This window comes from Elgaria multicarinata, chromosome 1 (genome assembly GCF_023053635.1).
Source record: "Elgaria multicarinata webbii isolate HBS135686 ecotype San Diego chromosome 1, rElgMul1.1.pri, whole genome shotgun sequence".
In the NCBI taxonomy this organism is placed as follows: Eukaryota; Metazoa; Chordata; class Lepidosauria; order Squamata; family Anguidae; genus Elgaria; species Elgaria multicarinata.
Window position 1 is genome coordinate 132,119,696 of NC_086171.1, and position 26,142 is coordinate 132,145,837.

At 38.4% G+C, this 26,142-nt stretch overlaps 1 protein-coding gene across 11 annotated transcripts in view; it reads right to left on the bottom strand.

Annotated features, from left to right (window-relative positions):
• Positions 1-26,142, bottom strand: part of ADGRL2 (adhesion G protein-coupled receptor L2) — a 231,313-nt gene that overhangs the window by 56,380 nt on the left and 148,791 nt on the right. For all 11 annotated transcript variants that reach the window (XM_063137019.1, XM_063136942.1, XM_063136949.1 and 8 more), the window contains exons 4-5: positions 18,273-18,382; positions 5,314-6,114 (exon numbers count right to left, since the gene is read on the bottom strand). In XM_063137019.1, coding sequence (XP_062993089.1) covers positions 5,314-6,114; positions 18,273-18,382 — 911 coding nt within the window. The remainder of the gene's footprint in view (positions 1-5,313; positions 6,115-18,272; positions 18,383-26,142) is intronic.

The window sequence follows — 26,142 nt, forward strand, 5'->3', positions numbered from 1 at the left end:
AATAAGTTGTTGGATAATAAACAAGCAACACCTAATGACTCTATCATTTATATGATCTCTCCCACCAAATACTCTTGCCCACTCAAACAATCCTCTCACAAACACCACAGACCTTTACTGTCCCCTTAACTGTCTCTCTCTCCTTCACCCGCTAGCTTTACCAGACCATTTCCCTATCTCTGATCTAAACCCTCTGTCATCTTGTCTCTGTCTGCCTCACACATGCCATAGTTTATACAACATACAAACACTTCATCCCCTCCTTTTCAATCTCTCAGCCAATCAGCTCACATATGCAAATCCACCATTCTTCCCCTAGAGATACTTACCAAACCATAAATCCATAACAAAAATGAACAGCTATAAACATGCAATGTCACAGCAATCAATTAGAGTATGACACTCACCCATTCTACAGCTAAAGACATAGAATCATAGAATAGCAGAGTTGGAAGGGGCCTACAAGGCCATCGAGTCCAACCCCCTGCTCAATGCAGGAATCCACCCTAAATCATCCCCGACAGATGGTAGTCCAGCTGCCTCTTGAATGCCTCTAGTGTGGGAGAGCCCACAACCTCCCTAGGTAACTGATTCCACCATCGCACTGCTCTAACAGTCAGGAAGTTTTTCCTGATGTCCAGCTACAATCTGGCTTCCTTTAACTTGAGCCCGTTATTCCGAGTCCTGCACTCTGGGAGGATCGAGAAGAGATTCTGGCCCTCCTCTGTGTGACAACTTTTTAAGTATTTGAAGAGTGCTATCATGTCTCCCCTCAATCTTCTCTTCTCCAGGCTAAACATGCCCAGTTCTTTCAGTCTCTCTTCATAGGGCTTTGTTTCCAGACCCCTGATCATCCTGGTTGCCCTCCTCTGAACACGCTCCAGCTTGTCTGCATCCTTCTTGAATTGTGGAGCCCAGAACTGGACGCAATACTCTAGATGAGGCCTAATCAGGGCCGAATAGAGAGGAACCAGTACCTCACGTGATTTGGAAGCTATACTTCTATTAATGCAGCCCATGGGGTAAAAGACATGGGATGCGCAGAAACAGAACTCCACCTCTTGGGCTGGTGTAAAGTAGATTTGCAACTACAATGCCTCAAGCCTAGAAGTAAGATTTCTGTTTGGATTTTCAGGTTCACAACTGCATTCTGAAATGTAGTGGTTGTTTTTTTAAAAATAAAAAAATAAAAACTTTCATTGGCTTCAATGTAAGCTTCCCCCCCACACACACACATTTTTTTAAAAAAAAATCCTCACATGGGTAGGAGCGGAATTTTGGAGAAGGGGTTTAATCCTCCTCTCCCAGTATGCACTGGTCCCAGTCTGAATTGAGGACATACAAACTAACATTTGAGTAATAAAGCAAGAGAGGGGTCAGGCATACATGACATAATTAACTTTTGGCCCTTGGCAATGAAAAATTGTATACCACTGTCCTTTTAAAGAGGGATAGCAAGACGTTTCTCACATTGAAACAATAGACATACCTAGAGCGGCCCAAATAGATGTGTCTCAGGAACATTACATCTGATCAGACAATCCATGCTCTTTCAACTTCCTATTACCTGTCTCGCTGCATTTTCTGGCTTCATACTCCCTAGGTGTGCCAGAAAGCAGCCAAACAGATAATAGTGAAACACTGACTTGGAAATTCTTATATAATACATATTAGCAATAATAAATGTAGTAAGAGGTCAACTAAAAATCAAGAGAACAAAAGAAGACAAAATTAAGATCTGATGACAGGATAAGGATCTCAGAGGAAGTATACAGTTCAACATACTGGGCATGAGAATAAGTCCTACCGAAGACAGTGGGACTTGTTTCTGAGAAGGTGTGCATGGGATTGCACTTTTCATGGATTTTTACATACTGGCAACTAGGTCCCTGTAATCTCGGAAGAATTTCCCTATCATGGAAAGGAAATCATAGAAAGGCCTCACCAAATTGAGTGAAAACAAATCCCTGTAAATAATTCCAAGTACTTGTCATATTTTAGAAAACACTGTGTCTCTCTCTTCCAGAATTCAAAGACCTATTTGACGATTCTTCATACACAATAAAGAATAAACTTGTGTTCTTGTTATATTGGCCCCTCTGCATCTTCCCAGCTGTATAAAAATTGTTTTTATAAACTGAGAGGAAGATCCAAATGCAGTGTGGGTCTGCAGCTCAATACAAAACAACAACAACACTAAACTAAGCTGAAATAAAATTCCCACTAGGCATGAGCAGGGCCATTAACACAACAAAAGTGTGTTAGATTGATAATTTATTCTCCAGCTATAAAAGTATAGTTAAATTTCAGGGAAAGGAACAGGCTGGGGAAAATGCTAATAAATTCTACAACTGGAGTGAGAAAAGAATGCTGAGAAAGAAATTGACCGAAAAAGCCTCAAACAAAATCCTTACTAGTGTGTGGGCTCACTATTACTTCCATATGCAAAGGGTACCTTCCTAAACTGTGGCTATGTTGTCTCCTCGTCATCACAGAACATGCTGAATATAGAAAGTTTACTCTTAAGAGAGAGAGAGAGAGAGAGATTGAGACTGATTTAACGTTGTGCCATGAATAAAGAAATGTATCAGGCTGTAAAAGGATTTGTTCCATATTCTATGAAGTTATGTGTAGGGACTGTGGAAGGTTGTACACTGAGAGGAGCTGTAGCAATAATGTAAGAACATAGTATGCTTTAGTCCTGTAGGAATGGAAGACTCAAGGTAAGATAAAATCCTGTCACTGTTTGAGGTCAAGAATGATATTTAGCCTTGGGGTGAAAATAATGTCTAAGCTCAGGAGAGCACGTCAGATGAATGTGACAAAGGGGCCTTTTTAGTCAAAAGGGTGCAGACTATAGTATTTGAACCATTTTTGTAGTAGGAAGCTATGGTGCAGCCAGGCGCTGACAGGCGGAAAGATGAAAGACAGAGGGCTCATTGAGTAGGTCAACGTATCATTACTGCTCCCATCACAAGTGAAGTGGCAAAGATTGCTGAGTTTTCCATAATGGTCCCAAATTAGGCATTCCAACAGAAGAGGCCATGACTTCTGCTATAGAGGCACTGACCCCATGACATCATTAAGCGCTTGATGTTAGGACAACTTCCTTTCTCCCCAGAAAGGCCCACAAATACTACCCTTATACCTACCTTTACAAATCTGCTATCATCCTAAGCAGTTTGCATAAACTCAATTTGAAAGAAATGATTATCCCCAACGGTTGTTTTTTAGGTGATTACATTTCTTTTCCTAATGAGTGACAGTCCAGCTTTGCAAAACGGAAGACCGAGGGCAAAAGAAAAGAATGCAAAAGGTATATCCTCACAACCAGTGGGTTGGATCCTGGCTTAGTCATACTTAAGAGTAGACTCCTCAAAATCAAAGGGATCAGAGTACCCTCTCTGAAATCAACGAATTTCTGGTCTAAGTATGACTTAGTCTGGATCCAACCAAATATCTGGCTCCAATCCAATATCTAAATAATCAAGATTAAATCACATCAATCTCATTCTTAACATCATCTGGTTTAAGCAGATGAATAAACTATTAACATGCCTTAACTAGACTTTTGTAAGGGGGATTGCTTGAACAGTTAACTGAGTCTTTTCAATCCAAATATGCTTGCCTATATCTTTTGATGGATGCAGCAAGTTTACCATTAACATGCACAGAGTTTTTTTTTTATATATACAGATCAATGAGTAAAAGAAACATAAAAATGGAGTCATACATATCCCCGTTCAAAACAAACATGCATTCAAAAAGTGGCAAATAATCAACCCCGTTTACTTATTTATTTAGAGGATTTTTTATTCCATTCTTAGCTAAGAAAGGCTTACAAAGATTCCCCATCTCACTGGTTGAGGGGGGTGTTTGGACAAACACGATGGGAAAAGCACCCATTATGGTTTCTTCCCCCACCCCTGCAAGTACCACATGCATGACCACCAACTGCTTTACCCTTGACGTTGCAATGTGGCTGGCATGTTGTCTGAACCCGAGATGCAGAGTGTCGGGGGTGGCTTCATACCCACTCCACAATCACTTCTACACGTTGTGGATTGTAGGGTGGGTACAAAGCCACACCAACTGCACCAAACACTGGGTTTGGACATCTCAACCCGCACTGCAGCATGGGGAATTATGTAAATGATGGTCACATGAACAGCACATGATGGCTTCTTCTCCCTATGCAGTCATCTGAACCCAGTCAAAAAGTGACTGAAACGTACTATAGGGTGAATTTTGTCTCATGGTCTTGAGAATAACCCCTAATAGGTTAAGGTAAAAGTGATTTAAATGATTAAATGTGATTTAAAGGTTATTTAAATTATTATTTTTGTAGTTGATGACATTGTATTTACCATTTCGCTAGCATTCAGCGAAATCTTCATTCAAACTGATTCACAAGTTCAGAAATAAAGAAATACTGTATGTATTGTGGCATTCTCACATGGATACTGTGCTCCTACCTCTGACTAGCCTTCAAGTTTCCATAACTGAAATCATAAAAATCAAAGCCTGAAGAGAAATATCCAATAATAATGTATGGAGTGAAAAAACAGGCAGATTTATTTCAAGCTACAATATTCCAGAAATGCATAATGTTATTTTACTGAGTGGATTTCTGCAGCTTACAAAAAGCAAAACAAAGAAACAAAAAATGTTCCCAGATTGTCTTGCCAAACTATTCAAAAATGACATGCACTGTATTCAATATCAGCGTGTGAACCATAGATGTACTTACTGGAGACATTGTTCAGTGATGCAAGTTCCCAAATGGTTAGTTGTTGACAGCTTATATAAAAATACAGTGTTTTAGGTAGCTATGCTTAATTTGAATACACTGTCCTACATTTGGATATACTGGTTAACCCTCATTTGAGGTTTAAATAGAGGCTCTGAAATCTTCACAACATCCATTTCAGGACCTAACTCCATCAGAGTCTTTTAGTCATCTCCCCACTCCGCCACCTCAACTCCTGGAACAAAGTAGTTAAAATGTTTTCATACATATTGTACTTTGTTCCAAAATCAGATAAAAGCACCAATGCTAATATGACTGTCATTACAAATGGATGGATTGTCTTGAATGTAGTAAGTAATATGGAGCTAAAACATATCATTGGGTATATTGCTGTAGAACAGATAGCACAGGTACAATTTCAAATCCAAATGTTCACTTTGTGGTTGCTGCTGTTGCCATTGTTACAAAGCCGGCAATTTAAATGCCAATTCCAAATACACTGAAGTATAATTGGTCTACCAAGCACTTCAAATACTTAAACAGAAATAAAAGGGAATTCTTACCTTGAGCAGGGTCTGGTGGGCCAAACTCTAGAGAATATCGTAGGATAAAGTTGTTGTTCCACACGTATAGTTGATTGTCTCTTGGATTGTAATCCACGGCAGCAATGTAATGGTACATGTTGGGGAAAGGAACATCTACGTATTCTCCTCGGCTTAACCGGGTGTTATAAATGTAATCAATTGCATTTTTGCCGGTTTCGCTTTCATTGTCTTGGTATACTGATCGCACAACATAGAGAACCCCGCATATCATAAAGGCATTAGATGCTGCCCTTTTGTCATATGTAGTTTCCCATGTTGCTTCAAACCGCAGAGTATATGGATTCAGTTGGCTAATAACTATCATTCCATTATTTTGTTCTGTAGCATAAATTACCCACAAGCCGTTTTCATCAACCGCCAAATCAATATCAGTCTTTCCCCCCCATCTATAAGGGGAAGTATCATGGTAGTTGGCATAATTTATAATAGCCTCTCCACTCTTTATTCTAGTCCTTAAGTCGAACTTTACAATGTTCCTGGTTCTTTCCTTGTTAAAAAAGACTGCACCATCATACACCACAAATCCAGTACCATCCACTCGATTTGGAAGTTTATATGTCGTCTGCTGGCGTCCATTTTGGAAGTCCTCTAAAGAAGCATATTCTATCAAGGTATCTGTACGGTATGGAGTCCATGGCATGAAGTATATTTTATCTGCAGCTTGAAGAGGATCTTTGCACCAGGCACCAGCCTTTTGTTCAGCTTCATATAAATTTGGGGAATCCACAACAGCTTTCAACGTCCCAGGGCAAACAAAAACTAGCAGTCACAGAGAGAAGCAAGACAAGATTTATTAAAAAATAATAATAAAAATCCTCATGCCATCTAATAAAATCTAGATAAAAATCACAAGTGACTATAAAGAAGAGATTCTTTTAAACTCTTATGTAATTAATGCATGTATTACCCTTTGTCATCCATGGTTCTTAAAGTTACCATAGTAACCAGTATATAGAGTGTTTTCCCTAAAATCACCAAAGATTCTATGGCATAACAACGTATCTGGAAATATAGAACTATGCTTGCATTTAGAATGAATACAGCAGTCACACTCCAGACCTTTTAACTATTGTGCAATAATTCATTCATGTTTTTAAAGTCATAAACTTTTAAGAAACTTTGAGAAATTGTAAGGCTGAAAATAAAAGGTGTCTCAACATACAACAAAATTAAAATTAAAACATCATATATAGAGAAAGATCTTCATTAGGAGCAACAAAAAATAAAGGACAACCAAAGCAATGGATGAAACACACCAGGAACCCCTGTAATTATGGCATGCTATGGAGAGGGTTCTGGAAGCCAAGCAAGATGACATTTTATTAATAAGAAGAAGTCATGGGTGAGAGAAAGACAGGGAAAGAGAAAGAAAGGGAGGAAAAAAGCAAAGGGGGTCTCCGTCCTAGAGCAGGTACGTCAGAAACTAAATCCCACCACCTGCTTTAAGTTGCTGAATCAGTTTAGCAGCCAAGTCAGTTTATTGCAAAGTCGACTTCTTTATGAGGGGTACTTATGAGATCCTGCTGATTATCATAATATCAGAGTGTTGTGGGGAGGGGAAGGGGAGGAGGTTAACATCCATAAGGCACATAACAAGGAGCTGGGGGATTTGGACTATATACACGTTATTTACCTTTTTGCTCCACTTCTATTTCAAGCATCGGAAGAAAAATAGGAAAAAAAAGTGCAAGGAAAAAAAGAAGAAGATTAACACAAATTGACTATTAGGCGAAGATTAAATTAGTCAACAGATGTTAAACACAGGGAGAATAAGAACTGCACTACATTGGATAGAGAGAAACAGACAACAGGAAAACCTAGCAGGAGAAAGATTCTACAGTTACATAAGTGAACATGGATCAATCATTTTAGTAGGTTAAAGAGGCAACACAGAAAATGCTGGGATGTAGTTTCACTTAGTCAACCTGAATAAATAATGAAAGACTTGACTAATGCATGAAATACATATCCTTCCCTCTTCCAAGCAAGACCTTGTCAACTTCATCTACAACAAACTTTCTATTAATATGCTATGTGCAGATGTATGTGTTATATATTACATTTCATTATTTTAAAAAACTTTGGTTGAAGAGTTAATATCTTACAAAGTCACTCATGTAAGTTTTCCTCATGTCTTAACTTTCACACCATGTAAGCTATGACAATGTACAGTCATTGTGATTGCTTACAAATTAGGCTCCACACACCAACAGCTTGCCTTTATACTTTTAGGACCAATTGTCTACCTCTGTAGGATGGAAGCACCACTACAGTGCTAATGAGATATTAGCTCTTAAATTTTAAACATTTAATTCTGACAGCCAGCCTCTTCTAAAGCTTAGTTTAAGCTGTACGGCCCAATCCACTTCATATTTAACCAGAAGTAAAATCAGTAACGTATGAGCATTACCAGACCATAATACTAGTAGACATGGGCCTAATCTACACCAAGCAGGATATTGCACCATGAAAGTGGTATATAAAAGGCAGGAGCCGCACTACGGCTTTATGGTGGTATTGAAGTGCACTGAGAACTGTTGGGGCCCATTGACACATACCATATACCACTTCATACCACTTTCATAGTGCTATATCCTGCTTTGTGTGGCTCCTGCATTTTATATACCACTTTCATAGTGCAATACCCTGCTTGGTGTAGATTAGGCCATGGCCTCCTTTGCTAATAAACTAGAAACATGTACTGAATTTAATTTGATGCCAGCATCTTCCCTGTATTAGACCAATTGTCTACCTCTGTCTTATCCCCTGTCTTATCTCCCTGTACTCATACTTCATCTATCAAAATGTTGCCTATACATGCAGCTCATCACCACTAATGTTGTGTTATCCTAAACCCAGTGGAAAGCATATAGTAGAGGTTCAATTTGCAGCTAGGTGCCCATTAGCCTCCTGTCTTCCTCCATTTCCGTGTTCTCCCTAACCTTAAGTGGGAGGAGATTGGGATGGAAAAGACATGGGTAAACTAATTTACAAAACTTAACTTGTAAATGATCACAACATACAAGAGTGTGCAATGTCTTTATTTCTTACACAGTGCAGAACTGAGAATTTCTATCCTTTTTAGATCATTTGTGAATTTGTAAGACCTTTTATTTTTCTGTTAAACCAAAGGTTTCTTGATTCCAGAATTCCCTTTTAAAAAGAAGAGAAAAATTCACTGAATTAAATGAAACCACTTATTTGTGCAATGAACGTCTGTACAGTGGCTCATTCCAGGAAAACTTCTCTGTGCTCCCCAGTTCACTTTTAAGTTGTACAGCTATTGCTTACAAGGGGGGATCTACACTACTGCTTTAAAGCGCTTTGAAAACGTTTTGAAAACTGTATATGCAGTGTGTCCTGGGCCCCAACAGTTGTCAAAACTGTTATAAAGCGCTTTAAAGCAGTAGCGCTTTAAAGCACAAGGGATATCCCCCCTTGTGTAGCCCAAGTCCCTTGCCACATGCAAACCCATTCATACTTTATATTAGACCCCCGCAGATCAAGCTAACACAATACAACCGGGTCACAAGCACAAAAGAAGAACTGAATGTGCATGCAGAGCAAACAATTCAAGCATTTAGAAAATGTTGTGCAAAGCATTTTACAAATTAGGGACACTGAGGCTGAACATGTAGTCCCAAACCCAGGGCAGGGAACCTAACACCCATGCAGAGCAATACATTAAGCCTCTCTCTCCCTTCTCCTCTGTCTCCTACTGAGCTGTGGCCTTTGCCTATTTTTGTTAGGGTCTCCTTCCTTCTAGCAAAGGCTACAGGCAGGGCTATAGAGAGGCTGATCATTCCCCCTACTCTGCCAAGTGGGAGGCAAGATCACTTTCCTTATACCTGTAGACCACCTCTTTTTGAAGTGGCTGTTGCCAAATTATAGGAAGCAACCTTCAAGGAGGGAAGAAATGCACTTTCTCTTTCAAACTAGCTAAATGAGAAAGCAGATGGATTATTTCCTGAGGTGTGAGCTGGCCATAGGACTCTGGATGAAAGGAAAATCCTTTCAATCTCTGCCAGGTCAAGAGCTTTCTCTTCCTCCCCCTCCCTCATTCAGACTGAATGGAGGAGCGGAACCTTTTCTCCACAGGTGTGGATCTTGCTATGCAATACATGAAAGAAACCCCCCCCCAAACCCTTCTCTTTTATACAGGCGAGGGTTTTCCCCTCTCCATGGTGGGAGAGTAGGCACTTTCCATCACAAAATGTTTTGCTTGCTGCATGCCACAGGATAGAATAAATATACTTTTCCTTTCAGATGGGGTGGTGTGTACAAGGGGGGAAAGGCTTTTTCCTGGCTGATGAGAGAGCAAGATTACTAAACAGCCATCCCCAGCAAAGGAATATAAAACAGTCAGGGATTCTCTCTCTCTCTCTCTCTCTCTCTCTCTCTCACACACACACACACACACACACAGCGTGTAACAGATGGCCCTGCATGCCACTTTTAAGCACTGGAAGTGGCATGCATGTGCTGTGTTTCTAATATGCTACACAACTGTCAGCACATCTCACTATCTCACTGTGGTTCAGTGATTAACATGTGACATGGATCACACAACATGCCTTTATTTCACTTCCTATTGATTAAAATGGGAACTTTGAGAACTCATACCTTTAGAAAAATACAATGACTTTCAGCAAACTACTAAAAAGGAGCCTCCCCCTGCCATAATATTGTTGAAATGTTTGACATTATCTAAAGTGGTTTGACATTATCTACAGTGTTGAGAGGAGGAAGGGGAGGAGTATGTGTGGGAGGGGAAGAGAGAGAAAGAGAAAGGAGAAAAAGAATTTTGTGGAAGGGGAGCAAAAATGGTCATCATTCATAAGAGCAAAAATGTGAACTTAGGGAATATCCATTTGTTATTGGATTTCTCTGAAATATGGCCAATTTATATCCTTCATCGAGTAGATCTCTTCTTGCCAAGGTAGAGCAAATCATATTGATTTTATGACGAATAGAGTTTTCCAGCTTTATAATGGTAGCATGCTGAAAAACCAAGTTGCCTTAACCACAGAACTGCTCCTGAAGAAGTGACATATATATTATTCCCAGCTACCATCATTTAAATGTTCTGTTTCTTTCTTTTTTTCACCTAATAAAGGAGGTGGCTCATTTGCATTATCTTTTCTTGATGTTTTGTATTGCTGAATATTAATCTTGAGAAACACAGTGACTTTTCAGTCTTGACTTGAAACATCTGTCTAAAAGGAATAAGCATAAACCTCTAGAAGGAAGAAACAAAGTACAGTAAGCAATGACAAGGAGAAGAACAAAACCAAAAACTAAAATAAGTCCAGAAAACTTAAGACATTCTTCAGCATCAAACAAGTCCGAAACAGGAACCTAGTGTACAAAGTAAATCTTACCAAATATTCAGAATATGCATCAAATCTTTCCTTTTACTCCCATCCGGAGTAAAAAAAAAAAAAAAGTGGGAAAAAGATGCTTGGCTACCACATCTCATTCCTTTCAAGGAAAGGATATATAAAATACATTGAGTTAAGTACCCCAGTGTTTTGGCCAATGGACTTTCAACTACCAGGACTTTCCCATTAATTTTAATAAACGAATCTGATTTGTGTGAACATATGTTTGCATGCATAGTTCTACTCTCTCCATTGAAAGTAATGGGAAAAGCCGCACATTCATCAGAGTACCTGCAGGTACCTGGATTGGGGTGAGAATGTATCAACTGCTTGGTGTCCAATAAAAAATAGCTATAAAACTGCTTTATTAACTTTTCCTTGGAAGTAAAACTGACACTGATGCAGCATGCCTCAATTACAAGGAAATTATTTTATACCAAATATACTTTAAACATGATGGCATTACGCAAGAAACATTTCCCGAACAAGGTATGGTTATGTGGAACTATCATGTTTTAATGTAACAACATTGTAGGTCAACAGGAGAAGTTTATATTCAGAATCCAATATAAACTCCTGTTGACCTACAAAGCTTTTCACTGTCTAGCTCCTTCCTATCTCTCCTCTCTCATCTCACACTATTGCCCCGCTCGTGCTCTTCGCTCCTCTGATGCCATGTTTCTCGCCTGCCCAAGGGTCTCTACTTCCCTTTCTCGGCTTCGTCCATTTTCTTCTGTTGCCCCTTATGCCTGGAACGCTCTTCCAGAACATTTGAGAACTACAAGTTCAACCACAGCTTTTAAAGCTCAGCTAAAAACTTTTCTTTTTCCTAAAGCTTTTAAAACTTGATTTTGTTCTGACTTTATACTGTTAGTTTTACCCTACCCAGTGCCTGTTTACCCTACCCTGTGCCTGTTTGCATTCTCTTCCCCTCCTTATTGTTTTATTATGATTTTATTAGAATGTAAGCCTATGCGGCAGGGTCTTGCTATTTACTGTTTTACTCTGTACAGCACCATGTACATTGATGGTGCTAAATAAATAAATAAATAAATAATAATAATAATAATAATAGTCCACCACCTGAATCTTTAGGAGTCCTGTTAACATTTCAAACAATAATTTTATGGGGTGTGACCCAACTTGTTAGGTATGCCTAAAGTTAATTGTTTCAGTTTGATTAATTTCAATGGGACTTAGGAGCACCTAACTTTTACTGGAACACTTTTCCTAGTATCTATGGTGCACTTTTCAATTTTGCATCAACTCAGTATTCATGTGAATAGAATATGTTCAAGCAAAGAGAACAGAATTTTAAAGCTTTGTAATACAGTTCTAATGAATTCCTGATGATGCTGTGTGAGCTTATTCCATATTCAAATAAAGCAATATTGTACCTGCTTAGAATAAACAAGAGTAGAAACAATGGCATAAAGACAAGGATAGTAAAAAGTATTAGTGGCATGTCTGCTGTGGATACATTGTACAGCTATACGTTTTCAGGGACAGATCACTTTGCTAAAGTAAACAAAAACTGCAAAATCCAATCAGTATAGCTAGAGAATAAAACACTTTTGAGTATTTTCCACTGAATTCCTGGGTCCAAGTAAGGCTTAAATAAAATGTCATGCACAGATGTAGGGAGATGGTGCTTCTGATGTGCTTATTAATCCTAAAAGGACTGACTTAGGTTATTCGAAGTTATCAACATATATTGTACAGTGTAACTGAGAGAAATGTCAAGTGGGGTGCTCTCAATTCCTCTGTAATTTAATCAATAACACTCTTATTCAAGGACAAAGCAATGTATTTAAGCTTGTTTTAGAATTCTGATTTTAATAGCAATTCAACTGAAGCATCTCTCTTGTTGAAAAGGGTTTCTTTTTGGGTGGTGGTGGTGGTAGTGAACCACTGGCAATAGAATTGATTTTTGAAAAGCAAACAAAAGAAGCTAGTCATTAAGTATATATTTTAGAGGGCTGTTAGAAAGTAGGAAGCAGAATTCTCACAACAGTACCATACATCTGATGCAGCCCAGAAAGATATGAAAAAGACAGCAAACGGCACGAGGGTTTCCTATCCTACATGTAAGATACAAATCTTCAACCATTTACCACATCATTTGATTCTAGCATCTAGCATAATTTGATGAATAGAAGGTAATTCCTCTTCAGGTGGTACAGTAATTTTTTTGATTTTGATTTTATTCATTTTACATAGATAAGCCACATTTTAACAATAACTGCATTGTTCGAACATTGGATGACTATCATAGTAAATGTTTGCCTTACCAATCCTCCTAATGGGCTCATTACTCCGTACTCCATATTACGGAGTTAAAGGATGCCCAGCATCATCTTTGTCTACTAATTCTTAAATAAGGTCTACACTTGTGTGTTGTGTAATGATCTATCCTGCTGTTGTGTGTAGACAACAGGGAACCTAAAAGTTTGGGAATATTAGGAGCACAAAAGGAAGCTAAGAGCAAGTGCAGCTGTGCCCTGGAGCTCATCCCACAAAAGATTTTTATAATCCTACACTCCAGGATAGGCAATCTAGTGCTTCAAGTTGTTTTGAACTATAACTCCCATAATCCCTGACTAATGGCAATACTGACTGAGGCTGATGGAAGTTATAGTCCAAAGCATCTGGAAGGCACCAGATTCCCTACCCCTGCTGTACTCACTTATCTGGAGTGAGTACAGCAATGGGGCATTTTGAGTAGACATGTATAGGATTGCACTGTAAGACATATGTCTCGTAAGCCTGCTTGAAACTGGCCCATTCATGTTCTGGGACTGATTCACACTCTGTAATTATTGGGAGTGCTTGCCATGTTTATACTTGTGTTCCCTCTAGAGAAGCTGCAAAGAGTGATGGTGAATAGCATTTCTCCAAGTGGATTCCTATTGCAGGTATACTGACTGTTCGGGAATTCATAACTCTTCACACTTTAGGGGCTTTCCACAGGCAACACTAGTTGAAGTATGACATGCAGAGTGACATAAGATAAAGAAATAGCCAGAAAACAATCTAAGAGGTACATCTAAGGTGCAGATGTGTGTCCATTTCTTCATTTTTATGTTAAGGATGTCTCCATATCTTCATTTTTATATTAAGGATGTCTATGTATACATGGGGAGCAACACTGAATTTGCAGTGGGAGTGGCTAACCTGAGTTTATTTCTAGTTCGCCTTTTTACTAACCTTGGGGAATAGTAATAATTTGTCCTCCTCACATACTCCGCCTTAGTATTGCATTCCCCAAACAAGAGGCTGTTCATAACCAATTTTGAGCTTTAAGGATTTAAAAGGAACAAAATCATTCTTCTCTTTCTTTTATGTGTCTAGGCTACATGGCAGGCTATAAATCAAAGTAAACAGATGAAGCAAATGAAGGCTATGTCTCCCTGGGTTCTACATGCTCCTTTCAGACCCAATAGTGGTTCAAAGCACGCAGCTGAGGAACCTTTTTCCAAGCATTCCAATGTAACAAGTCAATAATCTTGCTCCTTTCATAATTCAGGGGTTCCTTAAGAAACTTTGGTTCTTGGGATTCCTGATCATGCCCCCTTTTTAAGCACTGATGTTTGGCATATCATGTCTTAAGATGGCACTGTAGGGAAAGAAAACCCATCACCATATCTACTCATTCCTCATGGACCCCTTAGCTGGAAGTGACAGAAAATGAAATGCTGTATGAGCAGAAGGGGGAGTAGAGTCTTAGAGAAAGACATTCATCCACCAAAAGGTCAAGTGTGGGTCAGCAATAAAAACTAGGACTGCAGTTTAGAAACTGTGCAGTCAGCCCCCTTCATGCTCACTAATCATGCTCAAAATAAAAGTAATTGACAGTGCATTGTATCACAGCTGTACTAGCAGAGAAGGAGCACAGAAGGAGATGTGTACTGCCTGATAAGGATGGTCTCCTCTCTCCATGGCCTTGAACCTGAAATACACGATGGATTGGAAGTGCATTAACTTCAGCTTAGGGGAGTATAGTATTGCACCATATAGTGCTTTGGTGCAAGTAAACAGGATGTATGATCCTAAGCGCAGAGTTTACAGGTGTGCAGCAGCAGTGAGATTCAGATATTTCAGACACTGGTAGGGGCAGAGAATGAACACTGCAAAGCATTCAAGGTGTGTATTGAAAACTTCATGACCCCATTACAGAAAGAATGTAAACCTCTAAACTCCCACCCAAAAAACCTCCCCACAAGAGACAGATTTGGGATTTACAGAGAGAATAAAGCTGAGATTTAAAAGTAGGTTGATAAGGAAAAACAGAGTGACTCAAAAAAGCAAATTAAACTTGCTGAAACATTTTGAATGACTATCAGAAATCAGGGGGTGTTTATATGACAAATGTGTACCTATTTTTGGTGTTACTACTGTTTATAATGCAGCTTTGGCAGTCATTCTAAATTTTCAGCCTCTTCATAAACCCTGGAAATCAATGTCAGATGTGAAATATTTAGTGATTCCTCCCCACTTCATTCTAAAAGGTTAAAATGCCTCTTCTAAGGCTTAAGTGACTGGCAGTAAGAGCTTTAAGGTAAAATATGCTGGTATGTTTTGGTATTTTGGCCCTACCCTCTTTTGTCTTCAGCCCACCCAGCACTGGAATGGAGCTCCCAAGTACTTCTCAGACATTGAATTTGGCCCTCAGACTGAAAGTGGTTCAACACCCCTATCACATGACATACAATTTAATATAATTAAATCTGAAAAGTCACATGTTTATAAATAATCGGTACACATAGTCTAATTGTACACTCATATGGCCTGGCTTAAATGCATGTATCCATGTCAAGTTATAGGTTTTATCAAGCCCTCCAGTTACGCAGTACTGGAAAGAAGGGATTTTGCTACACATCACAAGTAATAGCTACAAATCACAAATAAAAGTTTGACTTGCTGAAGACAAAGGCGGTATTCACGTCTACAGCTCTTGCGTAGTTGATTCCACCCCCAGCCCCCGCAACTAAATGCAAGTTGAGGGGAGCTGGATGAGAACCATGGGGTGAGGGGAGATGCTTTAACACTCTTCCCTGCTGTGGCCACAATCTGAATAGGTTGTCTCTATCAGTCTGCTATTTGCAATGGGAGGAAAGCTCCCAATGGCTGCAACATAAAAATTAGGTACACATTTGTTGGGGTGCGCTGCGGTGGGGGAATCAGCCACACAAGGGTTAAAGACATGAATAACCTCATATTGAGTTTGGCCCAAAGTGTGCAATCAAATGAACCCTTAACATGCATGATAGACAAATGCTAGAGCACGCATCTCTTGCTATATTGTTCTAGTAGCCTCCTCTAGTCGTTTTAAAAGCTGCAATTTGAAATTGTAAGGTGGGTGCTTGATGCATCATTGAAGACGCTGTAATTCTGAACACGGCTATGTATGCTTAACCGATTACAATTCAGGCACATGCTGAACACACATGCAGTTGGGTGTAGGATTACAACCAAATTTGTCTCTTTAAATAAAATATATATTACGAAATAAACATCGTCATGATATCACTTTTTTTTAACAGTAAGACATCACAAGAAAATGCAATTATTGATGAAATATTCACATTATACCAAACTTAATTATGTTCATTCAAATTAAACTCTGAATTTGATGCATGAATCAGAAAAGACCCTGATTCATTTCAGCCCTGCACAAAGCAACTGAGAAGAGTATTATAATGAAATGAGCAGTAAGCAATACACACATTGAGATAGATATAGATATGGAGTAAAATAACTATATGTTAAGAGTTCTGCATAGGCAGTGCCGTGCAGAGTATCCTTCTGTTAACTGTAAAAGAAACACATTTTTCTGAAGTTAGGAAACCCAAACAGCAGGGCAAATCCACACTTGTCTCCCTAAAACAGCATGACAAATGATCTGAAATCTGAAAACAATATTTGCACATGGTTTTAAACTACTGCCTCATCCTACAGGACATGACCGAAAATAATATAAACATCTTTGCATTTGGATGGTGTTACAGCTTCAAATTAGATTCACTGCCTCTCTCTGGGAATTTAGGAATAGAAATAATGATCTTAACATAAAGATGACTTTATGAAACAAAATTGATTTTGTTACATAGAGACAACATATTCCTCTTCAAAGTGCCACAAGAAGAATGATTACAATGAGTCACCAATGATAAGAAACAGGAGAACAGATAAAGTTCAGCATATACGTTAGACTTCCAGTCTACAATGGCACAGTAAAGTAAAACCACAACAAGCATCCATTTCACAGTGACACAGAAATACACAACATGAATGGAAAGAAAAGGTGTTCTGTGTTAGGCCTTTAACGGATGCTCAGAAAAGTCAATACAGTGATAAAGTATTGAACAGAAATTCCTTTTTTAATTTTTAAAAGGTGTAACTTAAAAATAGAGTCTAGATATTACTCTCTTTTTTTTAACTGCATGAATACAACTTATCCTTAACTGTCCCATGTCATGGAATATGTGTGTTCCCCACACCAAACACAACATACATTTCATGCTGTGGTTTTTTTTAAGCTTGAAGGGCTGCTGTATATTAAAAACATCAATGCCACATTTATAATAAATGGATGCACAATCAATGCATTGCTGAAGTTTACTGTTACAAGCAATGGCCTTCCTCTAATGGAAAAAGTTAAGGCTAAGCTTGAATTTATTTTGAACAGTAGCATTATGGAGGAGAAAACAAAGGGTTTTCAGTAATTGGATGAATCGGCTCTTTAAACTCAAGACAGTGCAGTGCTTGCGGACTGCATCTGGTCTGCCATGGCTCTTATGCTCTGTTGCTGAATGGAGACTCATCCATTTGTTGGTTGTGGCTGGGGGGCACTTATGTCAAGGAGATAGGCATATATAGATGATACCTATTCCCCTGCAGAGAATATTACCAAACAAAAATATTTTCAAATAATGGGATTCCGCTGATTGATTAAAAAGAATAACTCCGTAATGTTGTGAAAGTACTGATGAACAACAAAGTTCATGATCTTCAAAGTGAAATTGGAAAAAATTAAAATGAATTTTGCTAAACAGTACTATTAAAAAGCTTGGGAAAATCCCTCCTCGATACTTATATGGTATTTTCCATCCACGAACGTTACTACAGCAGGTAGCCTTTTCAAACAGCTGAAGATTAAAATGGAAGTCAACGGTTTCTTTAGAAAACTGCAAGCCAAGCCAATTTGTCAGGAAACTGGTATTGGGCAGAAGTACAAATTCCTATCTAGTCTTTTGAATAGCTAATTCAAGTTTGTTTTTGTGAAGAAGAGAGAAAAAAACCCTAGTAGCCTTAAAAGCCAAACACTTAAGAACACAGACAGACACTTGGCCAGCATCACACTATGGCTCCTTTCCACACTTTGTGAAGCTAATTAGAGGCCCTAGTTTGTAAGTGCTCTGCATGCAGAATGGTTCTCAGGCCATAAACGTATGCTCTTTTTGTGCATCTAGTATGAGTCCAGCATCAGTTGTGACAGCTAGAGGAAGTGAACAAGAACAAAAAATGTGTACTTACTGTAAGGGACACATTCATATTGGACTTCGAGGTATTTGTATGTTCCAGGACAAGGATCAGGAAACACATCTGACCCAGTAACTACTATACATTGAGTTCTGTTGTTGCACCTGAAACAGAAGAGGGGAAGTAAGTAGATTAACTTTAAAATGGGAATCAATTTACAAAGCTTACAGCAACCACGTTTAGGAGACTGAGTAAGGTTACATCTGCTGTTGCATGGGCTACAAGTTGTCTTTATTTATCATGGAAGTATTTCACTATAATTTTAGTTCAACCATGGCAGACAATTGGTGAATACATGAACTTTTGTTATTGTTATTCTTATTAGTATGGGAACTTTAGAAAGTAGAAGCAGCATTAATAGAGCCTATCGATTTATTTTATCTATTTCATATATAGATATGCTGCCCTTTTGTTTGGCAACCCTCCCCCCATTAACAACAATAATAAATGATATGATAATGCAAACTAAATAACAAATCAGGAAGGAGGACGAGGAGGAGGACGAAGATCAGCATCAGCAAGAAAGAAAGAAAGCAGAATTATCAGCAAGCTTTAAAAGCCATCTTAGAAACATACTGAAAAAACTGGCTAACTTGCCACTGAAGAGACATCAGGTTCGATGTCAAATAATCTCCTTGGGGAGTAATTTCACAGGCAGGGCACTATATCTGAAAGGACCTTCTCTCTGGTTTGTTGGTTTAATTCATGTTATTTTACCTTATTTGTGTACAAGAAATCAAATCAAGCCGCTACTAACAGTGCAATCCTATACATATCTACTTAGAAGTAAGCCCCATTCTATCCAATGGGACTTACTTTCAGGTAAGTGTGTATAGGACTGCATTTAAAAGGAAAAAAATACTTCTTAAAGAGAATGCTGTAAATTAAAGTAAAGCAAAAGAGATCCACCTAGATAAAATGTAAATCCCAGCTATTTTAATAGGAGCATTAACTATTGGTTAATGTTCCTATTCCAAGGCTTATTTATTTATTTATTTATTACATTTCTATAACGCCCAATAGCCAGAGCTCTCTCTGTTTTTACTCAGACATAACTCTTAATGTGGTCAATGAGACCTATTCCCAAGTCAGTGTGACTACAATTGCAGTCCATTAAAAATCAATGGAATATTAAAATATTTAAATTCAGCTGAATTATGTAAAAAGAAGAAGCCTATCCACAATCCACCTGCAGCTAGAACAGTGGACAATCCATTTCCAAAAAACTCGCTCTGATAATCAGAAGCTACTAGATCTGTATAAGTGTGGCAGTTAGCAGACAAATATAATAAAACTGAATTTGTACTTTTGATGGCTCAATGTTTTAAATTGAGTTATGATTCTCAATACGGATAAAGCATTACTCATCAAAACTAAAAACTAAAACGAAACAAAGTAAAATGAAACTACTTCCAGCCTTTTACTCTGAAAGGAAAGGAAGGAGGAGAGTAAAAGGTCAGAAACCGTTTGGTGACTAAAACAAAGAAAGCTTGGCTGATCTCCTGGGTGAGTTCTGTTTGTCAGTAAACTGAAGGAAAGGAAGCCAGATCTTAAAATAATAGTCTAGCCTTTGACTCCAGCCGTATATCAACTCCTGCATTACCAACACTTCCCACACTACTGAATACCCTTGCACAAGTCAAAGGGATCTGTCTTGTGTCATGGAGTTTCTGACATCTGTCCTCTGCCAACAGGTGCAAGATCAAGCTGAGTTTCAAATTCATACTGCTATATGAATATTAAAGCCAGCCTAACTATAAAATTTCAGTATGACTGCTCCTAGTAAACAAAATATCAGGAGGCTTTTTAAAAACGATTTTTTAAAAACTAAATTTATTTTAATGTTCGGGGGTTTTTTACTACTATTAGCTGCTTTGAACACCATTTTGTTTGGTGGGAAAGGAGGGTAAAAATCAAATCAATAATACATTAGAAAGAAACCCTGATTTTAGAATTCAGGAGAATGTCAAGAACAACAGGAATAATCAGAGTTCCTTGCACAGCAGGTAAGGCCATGGAAATCAATGGTAGATGTCAGGCTGAAAGGAGCGCTTATTGTATCTTTTCCGCTGTTGCAATAATACTGATGGTGGCCTCTAAGTTCAGTCCTAAACACTGGAGCTTGGCGATCAATATTCAGCACTTCCTCACAAATGGACATAGAATTCAGCCTCCTGGGAATCTTAATTTTTAAAGCAAGTTGCTAGCCCTTAATGAGCGTAAAGATATACATGGAAAATATGCAAGAAATCTCAGCAATCACAAGATGGCCAAACAAAACATTCAGTGGTTAAGGAGGGTGACCCATAGTATCTTGTTCTTTTATGCAGTTATTAAGACCAGAAAATGTGCAGATTTGCATAAATGATGTAGTTAATAAAATCTGTTTTTTGGGGGGAACAGAATTTTTTTTAAAATAATAATTGCATATCATCCTGACCAGCAGGAGCACACTAACTGCTAATATTGGTAGCAGCCACATGTGAAGTGTCTCCTATGTGTTTCAGTATTTTTAGAAAATGTCCTACAGAAAAATTGCTGATACTATTATAATTGCATAAACTTCAGCTTTATGACTCCGAAATGATACTTCAATGTCAGTTGTTATGGAGAGAAAATCAAACGTTTCACATCCTAAATCAATTTAACAGGCACAGTACCTATTTTCTGTGCTAAATTTGTATCCAATCTTAGAGCTCATTGCTAAGTGTCCCTATTTGAATTGCACAGACCTGCTTGCCTGAACTGGGAATGGGATTTGAGTGCCCAATTTTGAACATCAGCAGGTCAAATGTTCAAAATTGTAACAGTAACAAATTATTTTCAACCACTCTACCCTGAAGGACAGGGTATAAATCCCTATGATATATGCTATAATTAAAAATGGGGAAAATGCTTACATGGGTGGGGTGGGGAAGTCCTTACAATTGTCAGCATGGCTAGTTGGAGAGATGCTAGCAGTTGTAGGATTTTTCTGTCTAAATACGCATAGGATCGTAACCTTAGGCTCCCTGGGACAAAACCTAAACCAAACTCAATAGGACTTAGTTCTGAGGAGACATGAATAGGTTTGTGTTGTGAGGGTGAACACCTATACATTCCTATGTGGGAGTAAGTCCCATTGAACTCAGTGGAACTACAAGTCTACAAGAAAAGGACTACACTGTTATTTATTTAGTTCAACATTTATATCTTTATTTTTTATGATAAATCATAGCCAGGGCAACCTACAAAATTAATATATACATCAGCACACATTAAAATACAATTCTCACATTATATTATTCACCCTGCAGCACATCCAGATATAATCCACTCATCCAGTGACAAGGAACGACTAGAAAGCTTTGATTGACTAATAATTGTGATTCCCATCTTTTTCAAAGTTAGTATAAATTAATATAGTCCTTTGGTCTTTCTTTTTTCTACCATAAATCTAAACATATTAGGTTCACTTCGAGAATGGCTGATTAGCAGGAGGTGCTAATGGAATATAACCTAGAATTTCCAATATTTTGCCTACCTTAATTTGTTTTTCTTTAAATGTGATCAAGAAGCTTTCTATGTAATTAGGATATAGATCTATTGACCAAACTTACAGCAACAGCTAGACTATATTATCTGTTGTTTTTTGTGTTTTCAAAGAATAAAAAAATGTTTCTGATACAGGACAAAGAATGTTATTTTATTTTAATAAAGAAAAATCTTACCAAACTCTTAACAGCATTTTATTGTGGATGACACAAAGGTAATATATAATTTGCTGTGATCCCAACATTACCAGGTAGATAGCAGATTCCTAATAGTTATAGTAAACAAGCAAATATAGTTAGTCTGTGGTAATTTTCTTTTCCTCCCCCCCCCCCCCCTCTCTCTCTCTGACACTGGAAATATATTTCTGGAAATCCAGAATCATGTATCGATAAGATGGCTAGTTATCCCTTATGTACAAGTCCTATTTCATAGGATCACAGTCAACAATGAACAATCCTTGATTTTGGACACATTCTTTGTTAGACTATAATTAGTGTTCTTACATTCCTCTACTTCTAAGTAATACATAAAAAGTTATTTTTGTTGGTGTATAGCAAAGAGGAATATAAATTTCCAGCTGACCGCCTTGAGGCCCAGTATTGGGCAAAAGGCAGAATACAAATAAATATAATAATAATAACAACAACAATAACTATTGCAAAAGTAGAGACAGGTGATATGTACAAACTATGCTGTAAATGTATTCATTAGGAATCCCAGTTCTCTACAAATGCAGCCTATGTACCCACAAACATCTCATTGTGAGGAAAATGCAGGTAATTTAGATTGCAATAAAAGAGGCAAATGTCTAGATAATGGCCAGGGTTGTATAATGTAGTCACCACCTTTTCTTTTCTTTTTTTAAATACAGTTAGAGCCAATGCAGATTTGTTTTATGTTATTTATATTTAACATTTTAAATATTTTTTTTCTTTCTAGAATGTTTTCCCTCACTTACATATATGAAAAGGTTCAATTAAGCTGGTGCAGAGATGGCACTGAGGGAAATCTGAAATCAAACATGGCCAGCTAATTAACAGCTCCAACGAGATGCTGAACTTGGCTCACCTCATTTGAATGATTGTGCAAATGCAGGCTGGGCTCTTCGCACATCAGCTGAAAGAGTTCCAAGGGAAAAAAAATATAGCGGAGGCAATTTTTCATCTTTCAACTACTGTTACATTTTCCCACTTCCTGTTTATCCCTGTGTACTGTGTAAGTTCATCATCGTGCACTTGGCTTTAAAAGCAGTCCTTGTTTCCATTCTAATTTGTTTGTGTTCCCGCTGTAATCTCAACTTGTACAATTCCCAACAAATTGCTTTTGCTCTTCTTTTGATTATCTTATGCTCATTATTACACTTTACCCAGTGAAAAGTATGTAGATGAGATTCCATGTATAATCTATTTGTGTGAGGTGTTTTAATCAATGGTCTTGCTCTGCTGATTAAGCAGAGGCTTCTGTTTTGGCAAGATAACATTAGTTTCTCCTGTCATGCTCCAAAGGCCATTGGGAATCTTCAGCAGATCATTAGATATGCTACAATAAAGCTTTGGTACATTCCCTTTTCTTCCTTAAATTACTCCTTCACTGTCCTATCATTCCCCGTCACCATTGGCACTGCATTATTATTACATCTCCCCTGAAACTTGCACTAGAGCTATGTCTCCAGGCCATAGGATGCCATTTTCAATTGAGGCTTCTGCTTGAAAATATAAATTAAGAAAATTTCATTATCTCCTGCCAGGGGCCATTATTCACCACTGTTCTAGGAAAGATTAAAAATGCAAAATCTACAGTCTTGAACGAATACTCCAGCATTAAAATGAAAGGCTTGGTATATAATGACATGGCCAGTACCCTGAAAGTAGCTAGAAGTAGTACTGAATGAGGAAACACTGCATGTTGGAATGTTGTTCCAGATCACGTGGTGGCAAACAGAGTGGGAGGAGATGGGCAAAGTAGAGGGAACTCTTCTTACAATAGACATGTGCATGCCAATAGGACCCTAATCCAATCTAACCTGTTCATTATACTGCCTTTAAGTTAGCTTAAATGTTCTGCCTTCATCCAAGGGACTCTGGGAATTGTCGTTTTGTGAGGAAGTTGATCAGACACCGATTCAAAAAAGAAGTACAATTCCCCTGATTTCATGAATGTAAGATATATTTAAATTGGTTTCATACAGTAGTTTGCAACACACAGCAATCACTATTTTTGGAACATGCACACGTGCATCTAGTGGAATAACTTCTCCCTTTTGCTAGGACAGGAAGCAATATACCTCTACATATAGCCATAGGGCTTTGCTAGACCTGCCGGGATAAGCCAGCTGGGAGGCGGGGCGACGGCACACTGACGTTAGCGTGTGCCGCCTCGGCTTCCAGACGCGGGACGCGCAGGGACTTCGGGATCCCTGCAGCATCCGCCATTTTTTTTTTTAGTTTAAAGGGGCCACGTGCGGCCCGAAGACTCCGGACCAGGTAAGTCCGTTTTTTTAAAAAAAACGAAGCCCCCCCCCCTGTCCCCGGCCTTGCCCTGGCAGCGCCGCTCACCTGGTTGCTCGGGCGGCTGCATCTGTACTAGCTGCATCTTCAACGCAGAACCGCATAGAGAGTGTTACAGTAGTCCAGTCTTGAGGCTACAAGGACTGATCCAGACAACCTCCCTTGGCTAGTTCAAATCAGCCATGATGGGGAAGGGTCAAGAGGGCACATGGTCGGCCAAATGGATGCAAGCATCTTGTCCAAATCCTTAGGCCACAACAGCTGGAACTGAACCATGAAAACTGGCCAAGACAGAATATTGGACCCCTTATCAGGGCCTGTTATAATAGCAGCATTAAGACTATTATGAAGACAGGCAATTTTGCTTTCCAAATTGAACAACAGTCTTTCAAGGGTTCCAACATAACATTCACTGGTATTAACACCACTTGGAACTGGTGACTATTATAAGCTTGCTGTCCATGTCTGCCACCCATAGTCATCTGTATCTCCCAAACAGCTTATCTCAGTATCCAAGCCAATAAGTAGGACTTACAATTCACATGATAGGAGAGCTCACTCAGGGCCAACCCCCCCCCCCCAAAACACCCAGTTTAGTTTAAATCTATGTCTAACAGCAACATCTTTTTCTTTTTAGTCAAGGGTAGGTACAGGCCCCTCAATTCAGATCTTAAAGAAACCCCTACTTCCCATGTCAGGGTCCCAATCTAGATGCACCTATTCTAGAGTAAAAAAGAAAAAGAGAAAAGAAAAAGAAATGCAAAATGCTAGACACATATTTAAAGTAATGTCTGTTTTGTCCCTAAAACACCAGCTCCAGAACCACTAGAAGTAACCTAAAGTAACCTATGGAACGGCCTGCTGAAGGAGATTCGTAATATTAACTCTCTCTGTGATTTTAAGGCAGCTTTGAAGACCAGCCTTTTCCAGCTGGTGACTATCAAGAATTTTTAAAATGTGTTGATTCCTTTACTAATGTTGTTCCCCACCTCGATCCAAAGGGAGAGACGGGTAATAAATAAATAAAATTATTATTATTATTATTATTATTATTATTATTATTATTATTATTATTGCACCATGAGGAATCACGGCCACAATAGCAGAGCCTGCGCCTAAACCAACATTTTTTTTAACAATGCAGGAGAAACAGAGGTGCAGATTTCTTTAAATATATAATAATTAATGATTTCTCAAACTTTATTAATTACTAAATAAACATAACATTAGGAAACTAAATGCAGTGCAATTATATGGCAAAGGAGGTGTTCCACAGTAACGATCCCATTTGTCATAATTAATATAATAAGTAATGGTTGTGGCAGATATTTTAAAATGCAATACAAATAATAAAAAACCCACTCATTTTTTGTGTTTCTACTGGTTGGATCTGTAAAATCAATCAAGGGATACAAAACAATTTAAAAGCAAATAATTTAATTGCATATCCACATGTAACAACTGTATGCATTTTCTGCAAACAGAATCCAAGGGGACACAATCCATCAAGCACCAAGGAACAGCATTATCAAGTGATAAATGAATGAATATATAAGCGCAATGATGTCAGCTTGGATCCAATAAAGCATATTGGCCCCGCAACAAGACTTTATTGCCTGTTCTTGCTCACTATGACTACATTTCCCCAAAGAAAAGCTGCTCTTAAGGTGAGGAGAGACCATGCGCTGAACTGCTTGTCCATTCAGGCAAAGCACCTTTGTGTCTAAGCCAGTTCTAAGGTACAACTGTTGAAGCAGGATAAGAGTTGGAGATTCCACCCTGATCTAAAATAGGAAAATTGGTTTGATCTCAAGGCAAAACTA